The following is a 23,456-nucleotide window of genomic DNA, read 5'->3' on the forward strand; positions in this document are numbered from 1 at the left end:
ACATCTCGATGTTCTATATCTCGATATCTCTCCCTATGTCGATGGTTTCCTCAGTCCATTCAATCTACATACATTTGAGCACATCTCTATAACCTCCCTAGCTCGATGGGTTCTTATCATATTTTGTTCAGAATTCACTCTCCTTATGTCGATATGGTCAAATTTTTTAGGCTACTAGACCATCTTTGGACAATAACAAACACATCAACAACAGCAAATAACATTCGTTATGTTGTCGTTTTTCATAGCAACGAGCTTTTTTGGATCTAGTACCCATTCCAATTTTCCTTCCATTCCCCGATCTCTCCCTATCTCAATGGTCCCTTCAATATCGAGATGTGGAGAGGCGACTGTACAAGGGTTAAACAAAAAGGTTGAGATAGGCAAAATTTTGCCGAAGTTCAAGTCAGCATAACTTTGCGTAAAATGATCCGATTTTGATAAAATTGCGACCATCGGACGCGGCCACCGGAGATGTTCCGGGTTTTCCGAGGGTACGTTCAAGATGCATTTTTTCCACTGCTTGTCATTTTATATGACGTTTACTTTCATCAAGTTTTATGCTTTGTCCAAAAACTAGAACCAATATTCCGACCAATTGTGGCTGTAGATCAAGAATCTATCAAAACTACGCAGAGATATGATAATTTCCGTAAAAACGGTCCCGGGAACATGATGAAATGATAACAGATCGAAATAATGAAAATACACTGAAAGCAATCTACGCGCTCATGCTACTGGTTCCACACTTGAATTTTCACTACTTGAATAGCATACGGAAATAACGTGTAAATCCAGTCTCAATTGACAAAACAGAGAACGTTCGATATAATGGAATTACAACATGAATGGAAATGGAAAACACATGGAATTTTGTGGATGGTTTTTGCGATAATTATCTTCTTTGTATTACATAAAACAATCATTCAAACATACCTACTAATGAAATACATTAAATGTTGCTTAGTATAATAACGCATTTATTGTTATAAAATTATATTGCATGGAAAACCATGTGTCAGGATAGGGATATACTTTTCTTAAGTTTCCTTTTTAATCTCCTTGAATCCATCGGACAAATTCCGCGGATAAGATTCTTCGCCTTATTTGTAGATATGAGAAGACTACATAAACTGCAGGAATATTTGGATATATACGAAGAAGTCATTCCGAAGACAATTCCGCAGCAGAAGTCAAGTTGACCTGGAATAATTTTGAAAACATGCGAATTAATGTTGAATACAACCCAAACTTAAACTTACCTTTCGGTATATTTTATATAAAACCATTCATAATGAGCAGCTATTAGGACCACATCGATAATAATGTTATGATTTTATTAATAATTCGTTTTTTTAGACGAATTGCAGACGGTTCACGCACAATCAGTGGATAATTTGTCTTAGCGCCATATTGTTTTCTTCACCAATAATTACTGTGCGTAATCATATTCAAAACACGTTAAATTGCAATGGATTTTCCAGTGGTGTAAATTTAAATTCAATTCTTGCGACTTTAACGTGGATGGGTAGTGAAGATGGCGATTGATAAAACACGTTCAAATCATGTTATAAAAAATGTCGTTTAAGCGTGTATAGTATTTTCAGTGTATGAGTATCTAACTTCATGGCTTTGCGAGACGATGATTACAGAAACATTTCCAAAATGATAGTGTCCACTGCCACGTGCTGCCACCCTTATAGCAGGTTCCAAAGGCCTTCCCGGAAGTGCCGGTTTTGGCACTATCTAAAACCATGCATATATGGGTGTTAAAATTCATGTTTTCACAAGATGATGAATATAGGATCTTTATTAAAGATATATTTTGGGGAGTGTAAGACTCTTTGGCCAATTTGTAACAGGTTCCGGATGTTCAGCGAAATTGATATTTATTCAGGGTGTTTATTGAGGTTTCATATCTCTGTGTATACCTAATGGATTTTGGATCTGAAGCCAGCATTGGTCAGCATATTAGTTCTAGTTTCTGGGGAAAGCAAAAAACAAGATGTCAATAAACGTCACATAAAATGACAAGCAGAAGAAAAAATGCATTTTTAACATACCTTCGGAAAACCCGGAACATCTCCGGTGGCCAATGACCTATCTCAGATTTTGCATGGGGATGATACTAGATGAGTTTCCGCGTCTGATAGTCCCAATTTCATCGAAATCGGATTTTTCTACGCCAAGTTATGCTGATTTGAACTTCGACAAAATTTTGCCTATCTGAACCTTTTTGTCTAACCCCTGTATATACTGTCGTTATGCAACAAGCAAATTTTCGACAAGAAAAAAACAATCAACGTAGGCGCCATCTGAAAAGAATAAATTGCTTTCAAAAATTTGCTTGTCGAGAGTTTCGTTTTCAGTTCACATTGACAGCTAAATTTCGGCTCGTTTTGATACAAACATTTTTCGAATCTGTTTCTCCCTCCCAGATCCTAAGCACGCGTTACTTAAAAACTCTGAATGCATGGAAGTCCTCCTTGAACATGGTCCATCAAGTTTCAGGTTTTGAGAGCGTGACGAGGGCGTGAAAGTGATGCCGGCACCAAAGACCACCATCAATTCGTCGTGTAGTTCCTCGAGGTCCATGAGTATGAGTACACTCATAAGCACCCCGGAACGAAACCGCTTAAGGCTTTGGTGCGAGAACACCACGGCATGGCGCAGGAGGAGCTCCAAGCTGAACTCGAAAAGTGCGACTTGAAGCCAGTGGCCATGAACAAGATCGCTCGTCACGACGTCACGCAGTGCACTAACTGCTTCAACGTTGGGCACGGCAACCGGAACTGCCGCGTTCCAACAATCACCGTCTCTATTCACCAGTGATCCCTCCTGGACTCCGTCGGCACCCGAAGAATGAAACTGTCCCACCGGATGAATCTACTCCGCTCTACACCCCAGAGCAACTGATCTTCTCACAGCTCGCCACTCGGCCGCGCGGTTGATAAACCCGTTTCGACCGGGTTTTTACTCTTAAGTTCTCAAGGAAAATTTGATCAAATTACCAAAGTAATTTTGACTGGTAAATGCAATCCAAAAAGTATGCGAAAAAAAATATTTGTGCTGTCATCAAGCAGGTAGGTGGGTAATTGGAAATAGTCGCATCATTTTATTTTAAATCGTCTGTTGTAGGAATGTTATAGATCAACAACAACGAAAGGACTGCGCGTATGGTTCCTCATTCGCATCGACGTAGGTCTTCAGTTGAGAACAACGGCGATGTATTTCACTGGTGAATACTGGTGTCCAATAAGCAAATTAGTGTGTCCATTTCTCAAGCCTCTGGGACCAGTTCAACCCACTCCGTATTTGCCCTTCATGGATCCTCAATAATTAGGAGAAACCGCCAAATGTTGAACGCCCATAAGAAATTTACGTGCGTTCAACAATAGGCGAAGAAATTAGCCGTTCAACATTTGGCAAATTACCCTATCTTGGGATAAATAATAAAAAAGCATTAATAACCAGTCAGATTGAATGGACTCATAACTACCCTCAACGATTGTTGTTTTGTCGGGTTCTTTGTGTGACGCCAAGGATGTGGAGAATGTAAAGGATCCAAATAAATTCAAGCATGCGTTCAGAAGAGCTATTATTGTCTAGCTGAAACCATTTTACTGAAGCTTGCTTGCCTTCTTCGACTCGTGCAATAAACTTTGAATTAGTATTAGAAATCCCAGTTCCGTAAATGGAAACCACCGAGAGAGCCGGCACATGTCGCATAAAAGAAGGATAAAAACAACACCATATGCCGTCTTTTCGCGGGATATTCCGTCGTTTTCTGAACTTTTCAGCAGGAAAAAACTTGTGTCCTTCTCCTTTGACATGACTGACTTTAATATTCGCTGTTGAGTTTCTCCGACCACTTCTAGCTATTTCAATACTTTCTCCTAAGCCAGTGTATTATCCCATAATCGATTCGTACACAGAAATAGGATGATTATTTCCATGCAGTGTTCACCGTGGAAGAACACCTGCTAATTCATATTACTAGCTAGTTGATGCATCCCTTATTGTCCACCAGCGAACAATTATTGTACATTCTCTTAACACCACACCACACCTCTAATCACCATTCTTTTAACACTTCTTAGTAACACCAAGGGTACATATACAAAAATACGTTCTTGGTCATCATTTGGCTTTGTGTTCCAACCCAACTGTTCTTTAAGGATTCGCCCAGGAATTCTTCCGTGGGGTTCCCTAAGAATTGTTTTTACAATTCACCCAGGAGTTTGGAAATACTCCTAGAAATTCTTCTGTAAATTTACCCAGAGAATTCTCCTCCAGCAATCCATCTGGCGATTTCCAAAGGTGAAACTCCAGTAAATCCTCGGGGAACTACCACAAGCATTTTCACCAAGAAATTCCTTCGGAAATTTATTTAAGATGTTTCTACCGGAAACCCAGATGAAATTTACTCAGTGGTTCATCAGGAAGTTTCCCCCAGAAGTACCCAGAATTTCTACAAAACTTTCATAGGAATTTATCCGAAGATTTCCTGAGGAATTCATTCTGAAACTCTAACAATATCATTTGCAATTTTTTGTTAGTTCCTCCAAAAATTCCTCCGGAGGTTACTCAAAGAATTCCTCCAGAACTTTCTTTAGGAATTCTTCCGAAAGATCCTCCGGGAATTCATCCAAAACATCCTCTAGGAATTCCACTGGAACTTCCTCTAGGAATACCTCAGGAAGTTCCTCCAGTAATTCTTCCGGAAGTTCCTCCAGTAATTCAATCGGCCGTGGCACTGTTACGTTGTTATGGGAGCTACATAGCAACACAAGAAGCTTGTTAGGAAAAATAATTTCCACGTTCATTCCTACATTGAACATCGTACTGTTAAGAACGTTACGCTTAATAAACTTTTATTCCGTTAAAAATTCTGACTTTCGGAGTTCCGACTCGTCTCTCAAGAATTGTTCATAATTGAAAATGGCTGCTAAGGAGGGCGTAGCAAAAGGACAATTTTCTCTTTTAGAGCACCTCAACGAGAGTTCCTATCTGGGTCCCTGACGCTATTTCCGGGCCCTATATAGCGACCCACTTCTACACCGGTAGTATCTAAACGGGAATGTAAAATGAGAACGCAACTCAAAATTAGTAGTGAGTTTCCAAATTTAGTTACAATTACTACAATTATTGTTCTTTTTCAGATCATTCAAAAATTCACTGGAGTTTAGGCCTTTAGGTCGTCACGCGTACCCAAAGCGCTGTTATCTTTTTTGTTAATAGTCCATGCACTTTGTTAATTCATAGAACCAAACTGGATAAGCATTAAACAAGAAATCAAATCTTGTCCGCGTGCCGGAAGCAGTGGATTGTATTTTCTGGTTTCCCAAGGTTTTTTTTACGGATTCGAGACTACATCGATACACGACCGTTTGTCACGAACGATATAACGATGGAAATATACATTGCGAAAAGGAAGATAAAACAAGAGTAATATGTTCATCTAGGTACATTTTTAAAAAGGAAAAGAAAGTAGTGGTGCCTTATTCAATTTAAATGATAACTAATAGCACATTGCAAATTCCTGAAAGAAACAAATGGATCTTTCGTTATGCGAATTGATCTTTAAGGTCTGTACTTCAAATTGTGGAATTTTTGTATGGCCTGGAATGGAACATGCATACCATTCATATTCTATTTGGTTCACATGATCACCAAGTGTTCTTTTTCTGCAAAGAGCAAGTAGATTTTTTGTTACGCGTATTGACTCTAAGGCCTGTACTCCACTTCGATAGCCGATTCGTCTGAGTGATATGAATGCATGTACGAGATCACGCAGAGTTATCGAGCAAAGCCCATCAAAGACTTACACTACCGCCATTGGGGGTGACTATGGGTCTGGGGGGTGAGAATGGGTCATCGATCTCACCGGTAGTGTGGAGCTCGTAGAGCAAAATCGTTCAAAAAGGTGTTTTATATTTTAGTCTTCTTGCTCTCAGATACATTCAAACTATTCTACGAGCACTCTAAGTAGTTGAAACAGTGACCCATTTTCACCCCCATTTGACCCATTGTCACCCCCGACGACGGTACGGATTACAGTGTCTACTCCAAAGGCATTCTATTACGTACGGCGATAAGTTGAAAGAAGAAAGTCGTGGGTATTTCAAAACTAAGACTGTACAAACGCGGAATCGATGATCGAATACCGTTTCTGACAAACTTAAGCAAATGTAATGTGCCTCTAACGCTTCAACATAGTGTGTATGTGCGGGGTTTGGGTTCATATTCGATGAACAGAAGATGAGAGAAAGATACTTAGGGTGTCATTCGAATGTATATAAAATAGGTACTCAATATTTATGTTTTCTGCATACTGTTGTTTCACATTTTAAAATGTATTCAACCGGCACAATTTTTTTTCTTTTACATTGTGCATGATATTGTTAAGCCAACATAAATATCTCTCACCACGCTGATATGGTGTTTTTGAAAACAATTGATTTTAGTCTTACTTCTAAAAACGTTTATCTCGCTATTATGTGGTCCACGGATGAACAATGAGTCTTAATTGGCTTGTGAGAACCTGGCAGCAATTTTCATCTGGCGCTGTTTTGGTGGAACAGGACTGGGTAGGTTTACCGCACTCGTCTACAAAGCAGAAATGTTGATAAGAATAGAAGAGTGGGTTTATTTCTATGGTTTTGAAATACTTACTTCTGAGTTGTTCACGGATTGATTAGCACCAGATTCATCACTGGGTGCACCCGTGGACACAAGCGTCTTTTCGGTGATCACAGACTCATCCGTCTTATTATTGTCGGCCAAAAATGAAGCGAAACTTTGTTTCACCTCTTCCTGTTTTTGCTCGACCATCTGCCTTTGTTCGGCATTTTTTTTGACGAAAGCCGTTGCTGATGGATTACAATTGGACTGTTTCTTTCCTCCAGAATTCCCGACTGACGCCGTTGCTGCTGTTGTCAAATTGTTACGATTTTTAGAATTGAGCATCGCTTGTAAGGGCACGAATGCTCCTGTTCCGGCGGGAGTATTTCTGTTAAAGCTCAGATTTTGAGGTCCTTTAGGACCACGTTGGCGCTGATTGTTGGAGATGCCTCCTGAATTGTTGGAATATTGTGCAATGTACAACTGCTGTTGATGCATTGGCACCAACGAAGGTTGCTGATACCTGGGCATCGGATGCAGTTGGTTGGGGTATGCGGGAAAAGGTGGTCCTGCCGGGTAGACTCTTTTCTGCGGCATATTGAAAGAAGGGAATGGCATGAAAGGCGGTGGCTGGTGGTGCTGAACATGCAACGGAAGCTGTGCTGGGTGAGTATAGTGATTTGGAATTGCATTTCTGTGCTGATTTTTCGGCGCCTCCTTTGGTGCCGGAACGTATGTGCCTGCATTGCCGACCGAATTTGTGGTTTGTTTCGACTGGGTGATAGTTTCGTCGTTAGTTGTCTTTTTTGGTGACCTCCACGAAGGCGGCGGTTTTGGCAAATTCTTTGGCATAGGAATATTGGTTAACGGTTGTACCACAGGAGTATCAGGTTGCTGAATGGTGAGAAAAAGATTGTAAGTTTTGCTATTTTGTTTCAACAATAATACAGAGATAGATATTTTTCAAGTAACAATGGATTGTCTTTTAGTTGATTAATTTACTTTAAATTATTAGTGACAATAAAACAATAAACAACAACAAATAAAAGTAACAAAAAGATCAATTGAATGTAACAGCAAAAATCCGCAGGTGCATTTTTTGTATCTATTCCGTTTATTGAGGGCTCACTCGCCGCATCCAGCTTCACAGAGCCGATATTCATTTTATACTACTTACTAGTACCAGCTTTCCCATTTTTATTTCCCAAAATTTATTTCATTCCGGATAGGAATAACTTCTCCGTACTTGAGCCTGACAGAGTGGTGATAGGATAGCGAATATGCCGCACCGGAAAGTATTATCCGACCCAATGTTTCCGCTGCTACGCGTTCAACCACATCAGCAAATACTGCAAAAATGAAACACAATGCCGAGTCTGCACAAAAATAGCACATAAAGATGACGACGAATGCAGCAAGGAACTTATGTGCATAAACTGTAAAGAGAAACACGCTTCTACTGATAAAAAATGCCCTGTTTACCTAACAGAACAATCAATTGTGAAAACAAAAATTGATCAAAATGTGTCCTATCAGGCAGCTCGTCGAATGGTGGAAGCTAGGTTGAACTAGAAATACTACAATAAGAGATCGGCGAAGACGCCATCTTGTTTCCAATCGAACCGTCAAAAGCGGTTCCATTTCGACTTGTTTACTTTTTGCATCCATAAGAAGCAAGCAAAAAGTTCAAGTGCTGCCAGTATCATTTTCTCGATTTCATGCATTTTCATACGTTGCCATTTCGACAGTTTTTCACTCCGCCGGTCTCTGGTTATAGGGTTGCTAGGTTGAACAAGGATAGCTACACGGAAGAAAAAAATTACTCAAAATTGAGTATTTTTATACTTACTTTGTTAAATATCTTGGCTGTGCATATGCACAGCATATGTTTCGAAATGGACAAATTGATATGAAATTTGCGAAAAAGAATCCACGTGTCTTGGAGGGACTCGAACCCTCAACCTCCTACTCTCTAGATAGGCGTGATAACCCCTACACAACAAGACCACTTAAAGGTCACGTTTGCGGAAAAGCCATCAGAATCCGAGTACCAACCTCCACCGCGGTTAGCTCTCTTTTTGCAAATTGAATATCTTTCGGATGCTTGATTTGCCCAATCTCCACATTTGCTTTACTGTTGTATATCCACAGCCAAGCGAGTGCACATTGTTTATTAAACGAGAGGATCGCACTCCATGCCCCCAGCAACGGACTGGGCGGGACGGTATAGAATGCGGATTCAATCGCACTCTGCTGTGCCAAAGGCTTGCTTGGCTAAAGCATTTGATGAGTTTGATTGCCTTTACGTAAACGGTCGCGTGTACTCAGACGACTAATGACGGTGAAAGACCGACACTTGATTACAATTAACTGCATATTATTCGGCAACTCGGCCGTACGAAAACCATTTTTTGTTAAATATCTTGGCTGTGCATATGCACAGCACATGTTTCGAAATGAACAAATTAATATGAAATTTGCAAAAAAGAATCCACGTGTCTTGGAGGGACTCGAACCCTCAACCTCCTACTCTACAAAGTGGGCTCGCTTGACTGTGGATATACAACAGTAAAGCACATGTGAAGATTGGGCAAATCAAGCATCCGAAAGATATTCAATTTGCAATAAATAGCCAACCGCGGTGGAGGTTGGTACTCGGATTCTGATGGCTTTTCCGCAAACGTGACCTTTAAGTGGTCTTGTTGTGTAGGGGTTATCACGCCTATCTAGAGAGTAGGAGGTTGAGGGTTCGAGTCCCTCCAAGACACGTGGATTCTTTTTCGCAAATTTCATATCAATTTGTCCATTTCGAAACATATGCTGTGCATATGCACAGCCATGATATTTAACAAAAAAATGGTTTTCGTACGGCCGAGTTGCCGAATAATATGCAATTAATTATACTTACTTGTTATTTTTTCTCTTCTCTTTCATCCACTCTTTCTTTTGTTATCAAAAACAAAAGAGCCAAACAATCCAACGACGCCAGTTCAACACGGGAAGCCAATTTTGAGTTTTATTATCTGAGGTCGAAATTGAGTGAATTAAACTTACATTTGGGTGAATAAATTTTCCGTTGGGTACTTTTTGACCATGGGAGTAAAGGCAAACTACTTCGACCCTACTTACTCAATTTTGGCTTCCCGTACGGATGTTCGAGGTTGGGTGAATTAAACTCACTATTGGGTAGTTTACTTCTTCCGTGTACGCTAACAGAGCACGTGACCTAGATAAAACTATCGCAAACGAGCGTACAAAGTAGGAGAAAGAAATGGAATCGAAGCTAAAATACATTTCAGAAAGATGGAACAACTCGTCAAGAAAGAAAACGAGATGAAAAAGCTCAAATGTGCAGCCCAATCGGGTTGTACGCAAAGGTGACGTAGGACTACGTAGCTATTCGAAATTGATGGCATTTGCCATAATAATTTATGTCGTTTTATTAACATTGAGCAAACTGCACGGAGGCCAACTGAATCAATAAGTCGAATAGTTGTTCCCAGTTGGATGGACTTTGAAACCGTGGATTTAACATGACTTATTGGCCGCTGAAGCCACTCGACTGGCTTTCAGTCGGGGACATCACAATCATTACTTTGCTACGTACGCTTACACCGCGGGCGAAAATCAAACGAAGCAAAGCAATATATTTGCATTTGGTTTCACGCCACTTCTGATTCTGCTTATTTCTCCTTTATTTCGGCCATTTTGAGGATGGTGTCCTCCAAAAAGGTTTTTATACAAAAGAAGGTCGATTCGACAATCCAATAGGAACTTTCTTCAAAGTGTAAAACTCAATAGTAACTAGCAAATTTGATAGCGTGGCGGAGGGAGATGATGCAATTAATTTGAACGGATGGAATCACTAACAGCAACCAAGCTATCACGATAAACTCGATGCCGCCGAAACAATCCATTTTCGCAATTAACTCTTTCTTTCTATAAAATGCTGGTCCTGGTCCTATAAAATGCTGGTCTTTTCCCAATGCGTCATTCCAATAACTAACTGCATCCAAATGCTTGTCAACACCTTGCGCTGAAATTGTCCGACCGCCACTTGATGTTTTTTCGCTAAGCCTCCACCATTTGGAATAATCCTATGAAATTTTCTCGCAAAATTTTGAATTTGGTTATGATATGTTGGTTATCTAAGATGCGTATTGTTGCGAGGAATAACAACAGAAATTTGACTCAAGACGAAGTTTCTTCATATTACAAAACATTATCTCTTGGCATCTGTCTGTCCGAGCGACGTTCACCGATGGGTGATTGCTGTAGATAGTTTCCACTGAGGTGGCGTCTTCATTGATTTTATACAAAAGAAGGTTGATCCGACTATCCGAAATAAACTTTCTTCAAAGTGCAAAACTCAATCGTAAATAGCGAATTCGATAGCGCGTCGGAGGGAGAAGATGCAGTAAATTTGAATGCATGGAATCACTAACAGCAACCAAGCTACCACGCCAAACCCGATGCCACCGAAACAGTCCTTTAACGCAATTAACTCTTTCTTTCCATGAAATGTTGGCCCTGAGAAGAACCATTTTTCGTTTCCCAATGTGCCTTTCCAATAACTAACTGCATCCAAACGCTTGTCGGCACCTTGCGTTGAAATTGTCTGACCGCCACTTGATGATTTTTCACTAAGCCTCCAAATTTAGAATAAATTTTCCGCATTGTCACTGCCACCTACGCCTTCTTGCTGCTGTGTCCGCTCCGCTGCATCGAATGTCGAACCGCTCTTTGTGGAATCTCGATCAAAATGGCTCGTGCAATTTTTTTTTTCAATAAATTCATTTTTATTCTTATTTTTTTGACTTTTAACAATAATTTTACATGGCAAGTGGTTGACCGAAGGGCCCTTCAACTTTGATTTTGAACATTTTGTTTTTGTTATAGAATTGGGTAGTATTTTTTATAATTATATCTATTTTATCCTTTATAAGGAATTGATTGATTTTGAATTTGATAACCTAACTACTATGTACACTAATATTTACAATACAAATTTGATAACCTAGATTGGAACTAGCGCCCTAATTGCACCCTGATCCGAATGCAAGCAACGGACCCTAAACTTTTCTTTACACTCACCAAAGCGTTCATGTAAGGTTTTTATTCCGGCCAGACGGTGGACCTCGGATGTTCTTGTCCTGGGAGGGGTGTTGAGGATCATCCTCAGGAATTTGTTTTGGACCCGTTGAAGTTTGAGGTGGTGGGTTTTAGCGCAGCTCTCCCAGACCGGCATGCCATATTCGATCACAGGGAGGATGATTTGCTTGTAGACAGCAAGCTTATTTTTCAGGGACAATGACGACCGGCGGTTGATCAAAGGGTACAGTAGTTTCAACAAGACGTTACACTTTGTCACCGTTTTGTCAACCTGTTGCCTGAAAATAAGCTTGCTGTCGAGGGTCAAGCCAAGGTAGTCGGCCTCATTGGCCCATTCCACAGTCGTGCCATTGAGGATGATTTTACAGTCCCCAGGCGGGACAAGTTTAGGGGATTTGGAGGGGGGGAAAATGATGACCTGGGTCTTCGCCGCGTTGATACAGATCTTCCAGCTGGTGAGGTACTCTGTCAGGGCATCCAGGCCTCGTTGGAGTTTTGCCACTAGCGCTCTGATCACTCTACCGTTGTAGACGATGGATGTGTCATCTGCGAACAGAGACAGAATGCCGCCTTCTGGAGGTTCTGGCATGTCGGAGGTGAACAGATTGAAAAGCAGGGGCCCGAGGATACTGCCCTGGGGGACGCCTGCGACGCATTGGAACTCGCTCCGCTGATTGAGACCCGGAATGTCCTTGCCGACAAGTAATTGTTGATGATTTTCACCAGGTAGCTGGGAAGATTGTAGCGTTGTAGTTTGTACACCAGGCCATCATGCCATACATTGTCAAATGCCTTCTCGACATCGAGTAAGGCCATGGCGGATGTTTTCGAGACAAGCTTGTTCCGTCTGAGGACGTTGGTCACTCGGGTCAGTTGGTGTACAGTTGACCGACCGCGTCGGAAACCAAACTGTTCCTCGAGCAAGATGTTGAGATTTTCGGCAGACTCAAGTAACCGGTGATGAATAGCTTTTTCGAATAGCTTGGATAACCCTGAGAGAAGGCTGATAGGACGATAACTTTTGGGGGAGGAAGGATCCTTCCCAGGCTTCCGGATGGGGATGACTTTCGCTGACTTCCAGGACGATGGGAAGTAGCTGAGCCGGAGACACTGATTAAAGATCAGCGAGAGGTGCTCAAAGAACGGAGCACTCATGTGTTTGAGCTCGAGATTCAGGATGCTGTCGAAGCCTGGGGCCTTCATGTTCTTCGACGACTTGATATAGGCCGTCAATTCGTCAGCTGAGATCTCCAACTCCTCCGAGAAGTCGTTGGGAATCAAATGGATGTTGTTAGCATGCTCGTTGACGGCTGCTTCGTGTGGACTGACAATGTTCTGCCCAAAATTGTGTGAGCTGACGAAGTGACGACCTATTTCAGCGACCTTCTCTGCAGGAGTTATCAAGCGATCCTTAGAGCCATTATTGTCTAGTGGGATCAAAGGTGGAATGGGCCGAGGCTTGGATTTTAGAATTTTGGTCATTTTCCAGAACGGCTTAGCATAATCTGGGAGAGTGCGCATCTTATTCGAGAAGTCGTTATTTTTGAGGTCCACCATTCTGGCCTTGATAATTTTTGTGATTCGATTGCAGCGTGCCTTAAGCTCAGGCAGTCCAGTACGCTGAAACTGCCTGCGAGTGACATTCCGCAATCGAATCAAATCTTTGGTGAGTGTATCGATGTTTAAGGAGTTGCTTACCTGCCGAGCCGTCGGTACGTGTTGCTCTCGGGCCGCCGTGATCGCCTCCTCGATAGCGCACAGCTGGCGGTCGATACTTTCCGGCGTCTCCGGACGCACCTCGTAGTCGACGGTGTTATCGACGCACTGCTGGAACCGCTGCCAGTTCACTCGGTGGTAGTTCCGCCGTAACTGCTGGTGCCGATTGACCGAGGAGCCCAGTTCCGCCACCACCGGATAGTGATCCGAACTGAGCTCCTGGTATACAACCGGCTGCGAGACGTGGTCACTCAGGTTTGTTATGTAGAGGTCGAGCGTTGCGTGGGCACCGGACCGACTCAGCCGAGTGGGGAAATCCGGGCTCAGGATCGTGTAGTGGCCTTCCTCCATGTCGTTGCTCCAGATGGTGCCGTTTCGATTGCCGCGACTGTTGCCCCAGGCTTGATGTTTGGCATTCAAGTCGCCATCAATGATATATTGGCCTTGCCTCCGCGTCAGCTTGACGATGTCCCTCCGAAGGGCAGCCGATGATCCATCGCCGGCTTTGGCTTGCGTTGGACAGTACGCCGCGATGAGCGCGATTGTGCCGACCGAATTGGTGATTTAGACACCGATGGCCTCGATGACACTGAGCTGGAAGCTTGGAAGCAGACGACAGTTGATGTTGTAGCGAAGAGCGATGGCCACACCACCTCCCCTGGTCGGCCGGTCGAGTCGCACGATGCGGAAGTCCGGGATGTTGATGTTCACCTCCGGTTTTAGGTGCGTTTCGGTGATGAACGCCACGTCTATTTCCTTCTCCTCAAGGAAATCCTTCAGCTCAATTATTTTGCTCTTGAGCGAGCAAGCGTTCCAGTTGACCAGGCCCACCCTAGCAGCCATTTTCAATGATGAACATGCCAAGAGTGAAGACCTGGTCGAAGCGGGATTTGCAGTCGCGCAGCCGAGTGGCGAGCTGCGCGAAGATCGGCATCAGTTGTTCCGGAGTGTACAGAGGAGCAAATTCTTCCGATGGAACAGTTTTGTTCCCCAGCTGCCGACGGAATGCAGGAGAAGGGAGCGGGGCCATTCGCTGGTGGATGATGCCGACGATGTTGGAGCTTGGACCGATGCCGCTGCCGCTGCCAGTCGCTTGTGCGGCTGTAGCGGTGGGAGTAACGGAATCACACGACGGGTAGCCGGAATGGCTGGAAAGTTCACCTCGTTGATTACGGGAACACGGTTCTTCTTCGGAATAGTCCTGGTGGAAGCCTTTTTCCGGATTTCCAGGAACTCGGCTCGCTTTGGGCAGCCCTTTGTGGTGGCGCGATGTTTGTCGCCACAGTTGGCGCACTTGGGATCGGCCACCTCCATTTTGTCGCACTCGTCCGTCGGATGGGGTTCGCCACACTTGTTGCAGCGCGGCTCCATGCGGCAGTTCCTGGTGCCGTGCCCGAAATTGAAGCAGTTGGTGCATTGCGTGACATCGCGGTGCACTTGCCGATATCGCTCCCAGTAATTTATAACGCCAACCAACTTCAGGTCCTTGCAGGTGGTGGAGCCGTACTCCAGATGGATCAGATAAAGCTGGTCGCGATATCTCCTCGCCTTGTAGTGACGAGCGATCTTGTGTACGGCTACTGGCTTCAGTCCGCAATTTTCGAGCTCTGCTTGGAGCTTTTGCTCCTTCATATTGTGGAGTCCTCGCAGCAAAGCCTTGAGCGGCTTCGTGCGGCGGGTGGTCATGAGTGTAGTACTCACACTTGTGGACCTTGGGGAATTCAGGACGGATTGATGATGGTTCCTGTTGGCCGGCATCACTTTCACGCCCTCGCTGCAGAGCAGAAAAGTACATTTCAGCCCTTTAGCGATCAGCTGGCGAATTTTTGGGCGTAAATCCGGCGGATCACCCTTGACAAACACGGGCGGGCACTTCTCCTTCCGCTCCGGTTGCACCTGCGGCAGCTGCGATTGCTGCTTCTTGGCTCGCACGCGCCAAACAGCAGCTTTCTTGTATGTAATAAATTAAGCCCCTTTGGCCCCGCCCCTTTGTGATCTAATATGGGTATAAATATAATGTGGACTCATACCGATTAATGAAGGGGCGGGGCCAATGGAATTCCTTCATTAGATATAAGAAAGCTGTTTTTCGACGCGCGCGAGCCATTTTGATGCGGATTCCGCAGACAATGTCGGAGAATGTTATTTGCCACTGCCTTGCAAGCGAGAAAAAATGCAACAAAAATAAATAAGAGATTTGAAAAAAATTGGTTTTACGTAAACAAATCAAAACAAGACACGTTACATATTTTAGCAAAGAGTCCTAGTTGTAAAACGCATCATAAGTGAAAACAAATTTGTTTTGCATTTTTTTCCCAAGCTATTTTGTAAAAAATCCAAAAACCAAATATACAGTCAAACCTCCATGAGTCGATATTAAAGGGACCATCGACTCAAGGAAATATCGAGATATGGAACAGAAACTCCTTGGAAAGCTCTTTGAAGGGACCATCACAGTAGCCCTGGAAATATTTTTTAATATGGAATAATTTGTTTCCATGAGTCGATATCGAGTCATAGAACATCGACTCATGGAGGTTTGACTGTACAAGAAAGGCAAAGTATTTTTCACGCTAATCACGCCATAATCTAACACATGAGATTCAAAATAATTATTACCAATGAGAAAAAGTATATCTTTGTCGTCATTTTTCAACGAATTATAACTGCAAAACCATCTTTCACTCGAAACTTACGATCTGTTCGTAAAAAACCGTTCTCAAATTGACATTTCAATTTTTATGGCTCAAATTCATCTGGGGGATTACTAGGTAGTAAATGTAGTCACTACATGGGAAATAATAAGTTGAGCTCTTGTTAATAAACAGAAAAACATTTAATTTGTTGGTGGCAATATGGTTGCCACTGCCTTATAAATGGTTTAACCGCTCTTTGCGGAATCCTGATCAAAATGGGTCGCGTGCCGGAAAGTAGCTTTCTTGTATTCAATAAATTAAGCCCGTAAATTTGAATGGATGCAATCACTAACAGAAACCAAGCTTCCACACCAAACGCCGATGCCACCCCAACGCGCTTTTCTAATAATGTAATAAAAGCATTGGCACTGGCGGCACGGGATCGCAACAGTGCTATTTTTTATAGTCAACCCTTTCTTCATATAAAATGCTGGTTCGTTGAGGTTGAATGATCTGCAGCAACACACCGAGGACCACCACCAATGCGATGGATTTCCGTTGAAAATGTTACCAGCGCCTCCGTGATGCTGTGTCCGCTCCGCTGCGATCGCTTTGATGCGTCCGCTCTGCGTGAAATCTTGTTCAAACTGAGGATTAGATCCAAACCCGCAAGTGATTGATTTTTGATGTCTGTGCTAGTGATGCATGTACGTGATTGGTTGCTTTACCTATTTCTAAACTTTTTATCAATTATCGATAATAAATAGTTAAAAATCAGTATTTTCATATAAATACAAAGAAGCGTTGACTCATCCTTGATCGAATGGTCAAAAAAAATTTAAATCCATCGAGAAACGGCTGAGATATTAAAGTTTAAAGTCTATCATATTTTCGTGACGGTCCCCGATTTTCGCAATTGTAAAGTGTACCCCAATATAGAAAAGACAGACGTAGTCCTACGTCAAAAATGGTACATCAACATAAAAGCAAAAGTAGCTGAATTCAAAGAGTATGTCGAGATAAAAGAGGCTGAACTCAACCATATGGAAACGCATTGCAACTACCTCATGAAAGAAATGCAGAAAAGGGATGAGCAAACCTCAAGCAGCACATTGAAAAACAGGAACAGAAAATCATACACATCAAAGAAAAACACGGCAAAAGGCAAAACTGCACGTAAAAAATTTAATGTTATTTATTATTAATATTTATAATACTTTTTTGCCAAAGCAGGCGCTTAATGATACGTATGTGAAAAAACTTGAAAAAACTAAATCTTGCCGTCATTGCGGCCAGCCGGCTCATCGTCTTGGAACAACATCTACCGATAATGAACCATCGTCAGCGATGACGCCATTACCGTCCCCATCCAAAGGGATATTCACCAAAGATGATTTCCCTCCAATCGAGCGCGTGCTCCAAAAACAATCAGTCCCCTCAACAATAGATCCTAGTGCTGAAGAAAGGCAAGTACAAAATGACGACGAGTGGACCGACATGGACAACGATGCATCAAACTCTGCTATACCGAACGCAACGATGCTACAAACAAGCGACGACGTTCGAAGAGGAACAACGATGAGGCTGTAGCTAAAAAAGTGTGCTGTGACCAGTGTTCTCCAAACACGGGCCACATTGAAATTGTTGAATCTCAAAATAAAGTTTATAATAAATTAAAAAAATAAAAATAGAATGGGTAATTATAAGAAATTATAAAATATGATAATGGCTCTGTAAAGCTGGATACGGCGAGTGAGTCTATAATAATAACTAATTGATAAAACAAATCAACACAAACACACACTCTAAAAAATCATCACGTCATATTCACGTGAAAAGTCACGTAACTGATCTGTCTTGAATAAACGACGATTGTTACGTGACGTTAGTAATGCTCACCTGAAATTCACGTAACTTTTACTAACAATCTTGGTGAATATGACTGTATATCCACATAAACAATTTAAGTGAGATTGTGTTACTGTGATTGCAGCTTCGGCATTTGCGGAAGACCTGCATTGTAAACAAGAATGAAAGATACATAACCTAGACGTAATGACGCTTCGCGGAGGTAAGTGATATTTCAGGTGCATCTAGGCAGATATTTTCCGTGTCTGCATTTTTCCTCCTTGGGAAAATAAAATCAACGAAGTTTGGATAAAATTTATTAGATTCGTTGAAAAATAATGTGAAAGAAAAGGAAGCAGTATGGAACTCTGCGGAGCTACAGTTTTCCGGTTGCGTTAGTATAAAATTTGTAGTCTTGGTTGCACTACTTTTTCGTTAATTAACAGCGTCAATATTAGCAATTTTCGAGCAAGAAACTGGTTTCAAATTTTCAGCGATTCTCATTGAAATCATTTCTCAACAAATCTGATTTTTTTTTTCAAACATCCGCCGATAACTTTGTTTTTTCTTCAACAGTGTTTCTGTGATAACTCCGAAGCGCAATTACCAAATGACGGCATTTCCTGTATCAATGCATTAACAACGCGTAAAAAAATCCCTTTTATGAGCAGTCCAGTCAGAGTCACCGGATAAATCACGTAACTCGAGGAAACTAAATTTTGTTCAGGTTACTTGTCATTCAGGTCATTATTACGCGAAAAGTATGGTGGATGAGAACCACATTTGTTTTCAGATAAAAATGACGTGAAGATTTTTCAGAGTGCATATAAACAGATGGATCAAAAGCTCAAGAAGGAAGCGGATGCGGTATTTCCTCGGAAGACATCGAAATAAGTACCAACCTTCCCCAACATTTGTCCCTATTCAGTGCCGAGGCTTACGCGATCAACAAAGCCATCGACCTCCAATCGCAATCAAACACCAAAACTCAAATCATCCCTGGATACAAGACATTAAACAGAAGCTGATAAACAAACCGGGACGCTTCGATCTCTGCTGGGTTCCTGCACATATAAACATAACGGGAAACGAAAAAGAAGATCAATTGGCAAAAAAGGAACAACTGCACCTAGAACAAATAATATCAACCCCATATGACAATTACAAAAAGCTCATCAAATTAAATGCTAGACTGAACTGGGAAAACAGTTGGCACAACAATACCGGACACCTGAGATAAATTAAGCATAGAACGGCAAACTTCAAACATGTTCAAATGAAAAGAGAGTCTCATAATAACACGATTCAAAATAGGGCACACTAAAGCCACCCATGGACACTTTGCTCTAAAAGAAACAGAGTCAACCTGCAGGAGTACTTGTGGAATCCCAACAAGTGTCAAGCATATACTCCTAGACTGCCCCAAATTCGACAACATCAGAAAAGAAACAAATATTCAGGTCTATTCTGCGTCTCGTGCGAATCGACACGAGTCAAGTCATATCCGTCACCCGATTCCCGTAGTCGAGTGAAGTGGCCATTGTCGATGTGGATGAACCTCGACGAACTCTCAGTGCATTCTGATAGTCGTTCTATGTCGACAAAAGTCTGATTGGAACGAGGATTTCATGCGAGATTTGTCGGTACGTCAGAAGCAAACGTGAATGGTTTATAAACGAAAAATCCAGATCAATTCACCTAGTAATACTAGTGCTTATCTCGTGCATTATAAAAAGTCATAAACTAAGAACATTGGAAAGGATGAATCATATATTTCCATTAATTTACATTTGTTTGCTCCGCTAATATGGATGGGGGATCGCATGAGGAAATTTTTTTTTCGATGGGCAAGAGTTCTTCGAAAGGAGAACGAAGTGAACCGGCAATTTCATGACGGAGTTCTTAAATGTGCTTCTTAAACTTTAGTTTGGGGATAGTACTTATTGTGATGTTTATTTGTGACTTGGGAGTACCTTTCTGAGATTGAGTGGCTCATAAACATTTATTTTTGCATCAACATTTAAACCGTTAATCTGGACAAGAGAAAATTAGTTTTTGGGGTCATATTGGCCCCAAACTTAAATAGCCATAACTAATTATGACTGGTTTAATCCATTGCCCTAAATAAAGGGTCTGGACTGGATACAAATGTGTGTGGCGTTTCCGGTATCACGCTGAGAGCAATTATACCCTGAGCTGACGTCGATGTTCCCAGCAAAATAATGTTTTTAGCATGGAAAGACCTATGAACTGAAACATGTTTTTATAAATACCCTCGGAAAAATCCTCTGATTTTTTTATGAAAACCTCTTCTGAATTTCCGCGTGAAATTCTAAACAATTCTTGAAAGTCCTTTTGTAAATTTTTCTCCGAATTATCTTGAGCAGGGAAAACTATTTTAGATTTTCATAGGAGTTTTATCCGATGATCAAGGAAAAAATATGTTAAATTACAACTTTATTCCGCAAGATACTCTGCATGTTTAGCCACAAATTCTTTGGAGGGTTTTTTTTGTCAACAACCTCCCGTAATATTTCATATTCTTCCAGAAATTCCTACGGTTCAGTTCCTACGGTTTTTTCGGAAATTTCTCCAGGGATTCATTTAGATCTTCTTTCAGGAACTGCTTCTGAAATTCTTCCAGGATTTTTTTTGGAAATTGCTTCAGGAATTAACCCGAATATTCATACTCAACCATAAATTCTGTCGGCCCTTCGGCGATTTCTCCATGGAAATTTCTTATATTTCTTAGTAATTTTTTGGTTTCACAAAATTAAATTTTTATCCAAGAGATTATTGCACGGGAATGAATCTTCTTCTACTTCAATGCCTTTACATTCAAACTGGCTAGCTTCCAAGCTTAGTATTCTATTAGCATTTCCACAGTTGATAAGATTTTTTTTAGCTTTTTAGTGGAATGTCTTCACTTGTAATAAGACAAGTTCGTACTATTCCATTTAATTCCACCCACTTGATTGTAACTTGACAGATACGTATTTCGACCGAACAGTAAGATCGTCTTCAGTGTCTCGTACTTGACTCGAGTCAAGAATTCCCTGAGGGATTGTTGAATTAATATTTGGAGGTGTTTCTCGAGGAATTCCTGAAACATATTCCGAAAGATTTTTTGAACAAATTTCTGTCGGAAACTCTTTCAGAGAGTCTTTCGAAAATTGCTCCAGAGTTTCCTTCGAAAATTCCTCTGGGAATTCTTTCGAATTCCTCCAAGGATCCTTTCGGAAATTCTTGAAAGAATCCCATCGGACATTTATACCGGAAACGCTTTGGAATACCTTCAGAATTTGAAGATTCCTGCAGGAATTCCTTCGAAAAATCATCTAGGAAATTCTTCAGAAATTCGTCCAGGAATTCTTTCGAAAATATCATAAAGGATTCCTTCGAAAATTCCTACAGGAATTCCTTCGAAACTTACAAGCAATCTTTCGGAAATTACTCCAGAAATTCTATTGAAAGTTCTTCTAGGGAATCTTTCAGAAATTGGGGTATTCTTTCGAAAATTCCTCCAGGAATTCCTACGGAAATTCCCCCTGTAGTTCCTTCGGAAATTAGGAATTGCTTTATAAATTCTACCAAAAAATCCTTTAGGAATTTTCGAAGGAGTTCCTATATGAATTTGCAACGGATCACCTGAAGGAATTTCCGAAAGAAATCCTGGAGAAATTTAAAAAGAAAATACTGAATGAAATTTTGAAGGAAATCCTGGAGAAATTTTCAAAGAAATTCCTGGATGAATTTCTGACGGAATTCCTGGAGAAATTTCCGAGGGAAATGAAGGAAAAATTTCTAAAAGAATTCCTGAATTATTTCCTGAAGGAATAATCGAAAAAACTCTAGAGAAATTCTTAAAGGGATTTCCGAAAGATTTCCCAGTATTCCTGGTGGAATTTTCTATGAATTTCAGGAAGAATTTCCGAAGAAACTACTGAAGGAATTTTCAAATAAATTGCAAAAAAAAGGAATTTTCAAAGGATCTCCTGGAGGAATTTCCGGAAAAAAATCCTAGAGAAAATTCTGAAGGAATTTCCGATGGAATTCCAGGGGGAATTTCCGAAGTAATTCCTGCAAGAATTTCCAAAGTCATACTCCGAAGGAAATTCTAAAACAATTTTCAACGGAATTCCTTAAGAAACTTCCGGGGGAATTCCTGGAGAAATTTCCGGAGGAAATGCTGGAGGTACTTGCGGAGGAACGTCTGGAGAAACTTTTTTGGAGGAACTTCCAGAGGAACTTCCGAAGGAATTCCTGGAGGAACTTCCGAAGAAATTCCCGGAGGAACTTCCGGAGGAATTCCCGGAGGAACTTCCGGAGGAATTCCCGGAGGAACTTCCGGAGGACTTCCTGGAGGAACTTTTGGATTTATTCCGATCTCCCAGAGTAAATCCTGGAAAAACTGTGGATATCCTGAAGGAGCTTCCGGAGAAATTGCTAGATGACTTCCGGAGGAATTTCTGGAGCAACTTCCGGAGGAATTCCTGGACGAATTTAGGAGGAAATCTTGGAGGAACTTCCGAAAGAATTACTAAAGGAACTTTAGGAGGAATTCCTAAAGGATCTTTGGAAGGAATTCCTGAAGGAACTTGCGAAGGAATTCCTAAAGGAACTTCCGGAGGAATTCCTGGAGGAACTTCCGGAGGAATTCCTGGAGAAACTTCCGGAGGAATTCCTGGAGGAACTTCCGGAGGAATTCCTGGAGGAACTTCCGGAGGAATTCCTGAAGGAACTTCCGGAGGAATTCCTGGAGGAACTTCCGGAGGAACTTCCGGAGGAATTCCTGGAGGAACTTCCGGAGGAATTCCTGGAGGAACATCCGGAGGAATTCCTGGAGGAACTTCCGGAGGAATTCCTGGAGGAACATCCGGAGGAATTCCTGGAGGAACTTCCGGAGGAATTCCTGGAGGAACTTCCGGAGGAATTCCTGGAGGAACTTCCGGAGGAATTCCTGGAGGAACTTCCGGAGGAATTCCTGGAGGAACTTCCGGAGGAATTCCTGGAGGAACTTCCGGAGGAATTCCTGGAGGAACTTCCGGAGAAATTCCTGGAGGAATTCTTGGAGGATTTTCTGGAGGAACTTCCGCTGGAATTCCTAGAGGAACTTCCGCAGGAATACCTGGAGGAACTTCCGGAGGAATTCTTGGAGGATTTTCCGGAGGAATTGCTGGAGGAACTTCCGAAGGAATTACTAAAGGAACTTCAGAAGGAATTTCTAAAGGAACTTTGGAAAGAATTCCTGAAGGAATTTGCGAAGAGATTCCTAAAGGAACTTCTGGAGTTATTCCGAACTTCCGGAGTAAATCCTGGTGGATATCCGGAGAAATTCCTCCGGTGGAACCTGGAATTTGCTATGGAGAAATTTTCGGTGGAATATCTGGAAGAATTTTCGAATCCTTCAAGGAATTTCTGTAAGAATTCCTGGAGGAATTTTCGAAGGATTTCCTGGAGGATTTTGTGTTTTAAATTAGTGGAGGAATTTCCGAAGAAGGATTTACCAGAGCATTTCCG

General features: G+C 41.8%; 1 protein-coding gene across 2 annotated transcripts in view; it reads right to left on the bottom strand.

Annotated features, from left to right (window-relative positions):
* Nucleotides 1-6,317: 6,317 nt before the first annotated feature.
* The window catches only part of LOC134224792 (5'-3' exoribonuclease 1), a 34,638-nt gene continuing 17,499 nt past the window's right edge, over nucleotides 6,318-23,456 (bottom strand). For both annotated transcript variants that reach the window (XM_062704371.1, XM_062704372.1), the window contains 2 exons: nucleotides 6,676-7,518; nucleotides 6,318-6,609 (listed from right to left, as the gene is read on the bottom strand). In XM_062704371.1, the coding sequence (XP_062560355.1) occupies nucleotides 6,526-6,609; nucleotides 6,676-7,518 (927 nt within the window). In that variant the 3' untranslated portion in view covers nucleotides 6,318-6,525. The remainder of the gene's footprint in view (nucleotides 6,610-6,675; nucleotides 7,519-23,456) is intronic.

Source organism: Armigeres subalbatus, chromosome 3, assembly GCF_024139115.2.
Source record: "Armigeres subalbatus isolate Guangzhou_Male chromosome 3, GZ_Asu_2, whole genome shotgun sequence".
NCBI classification, from domain to species: Eukaryota; Metazoa; Arthropoda; class Insecta; order Diptera; family Culicidae; genus Armigeres; species Armigeres subalbatus.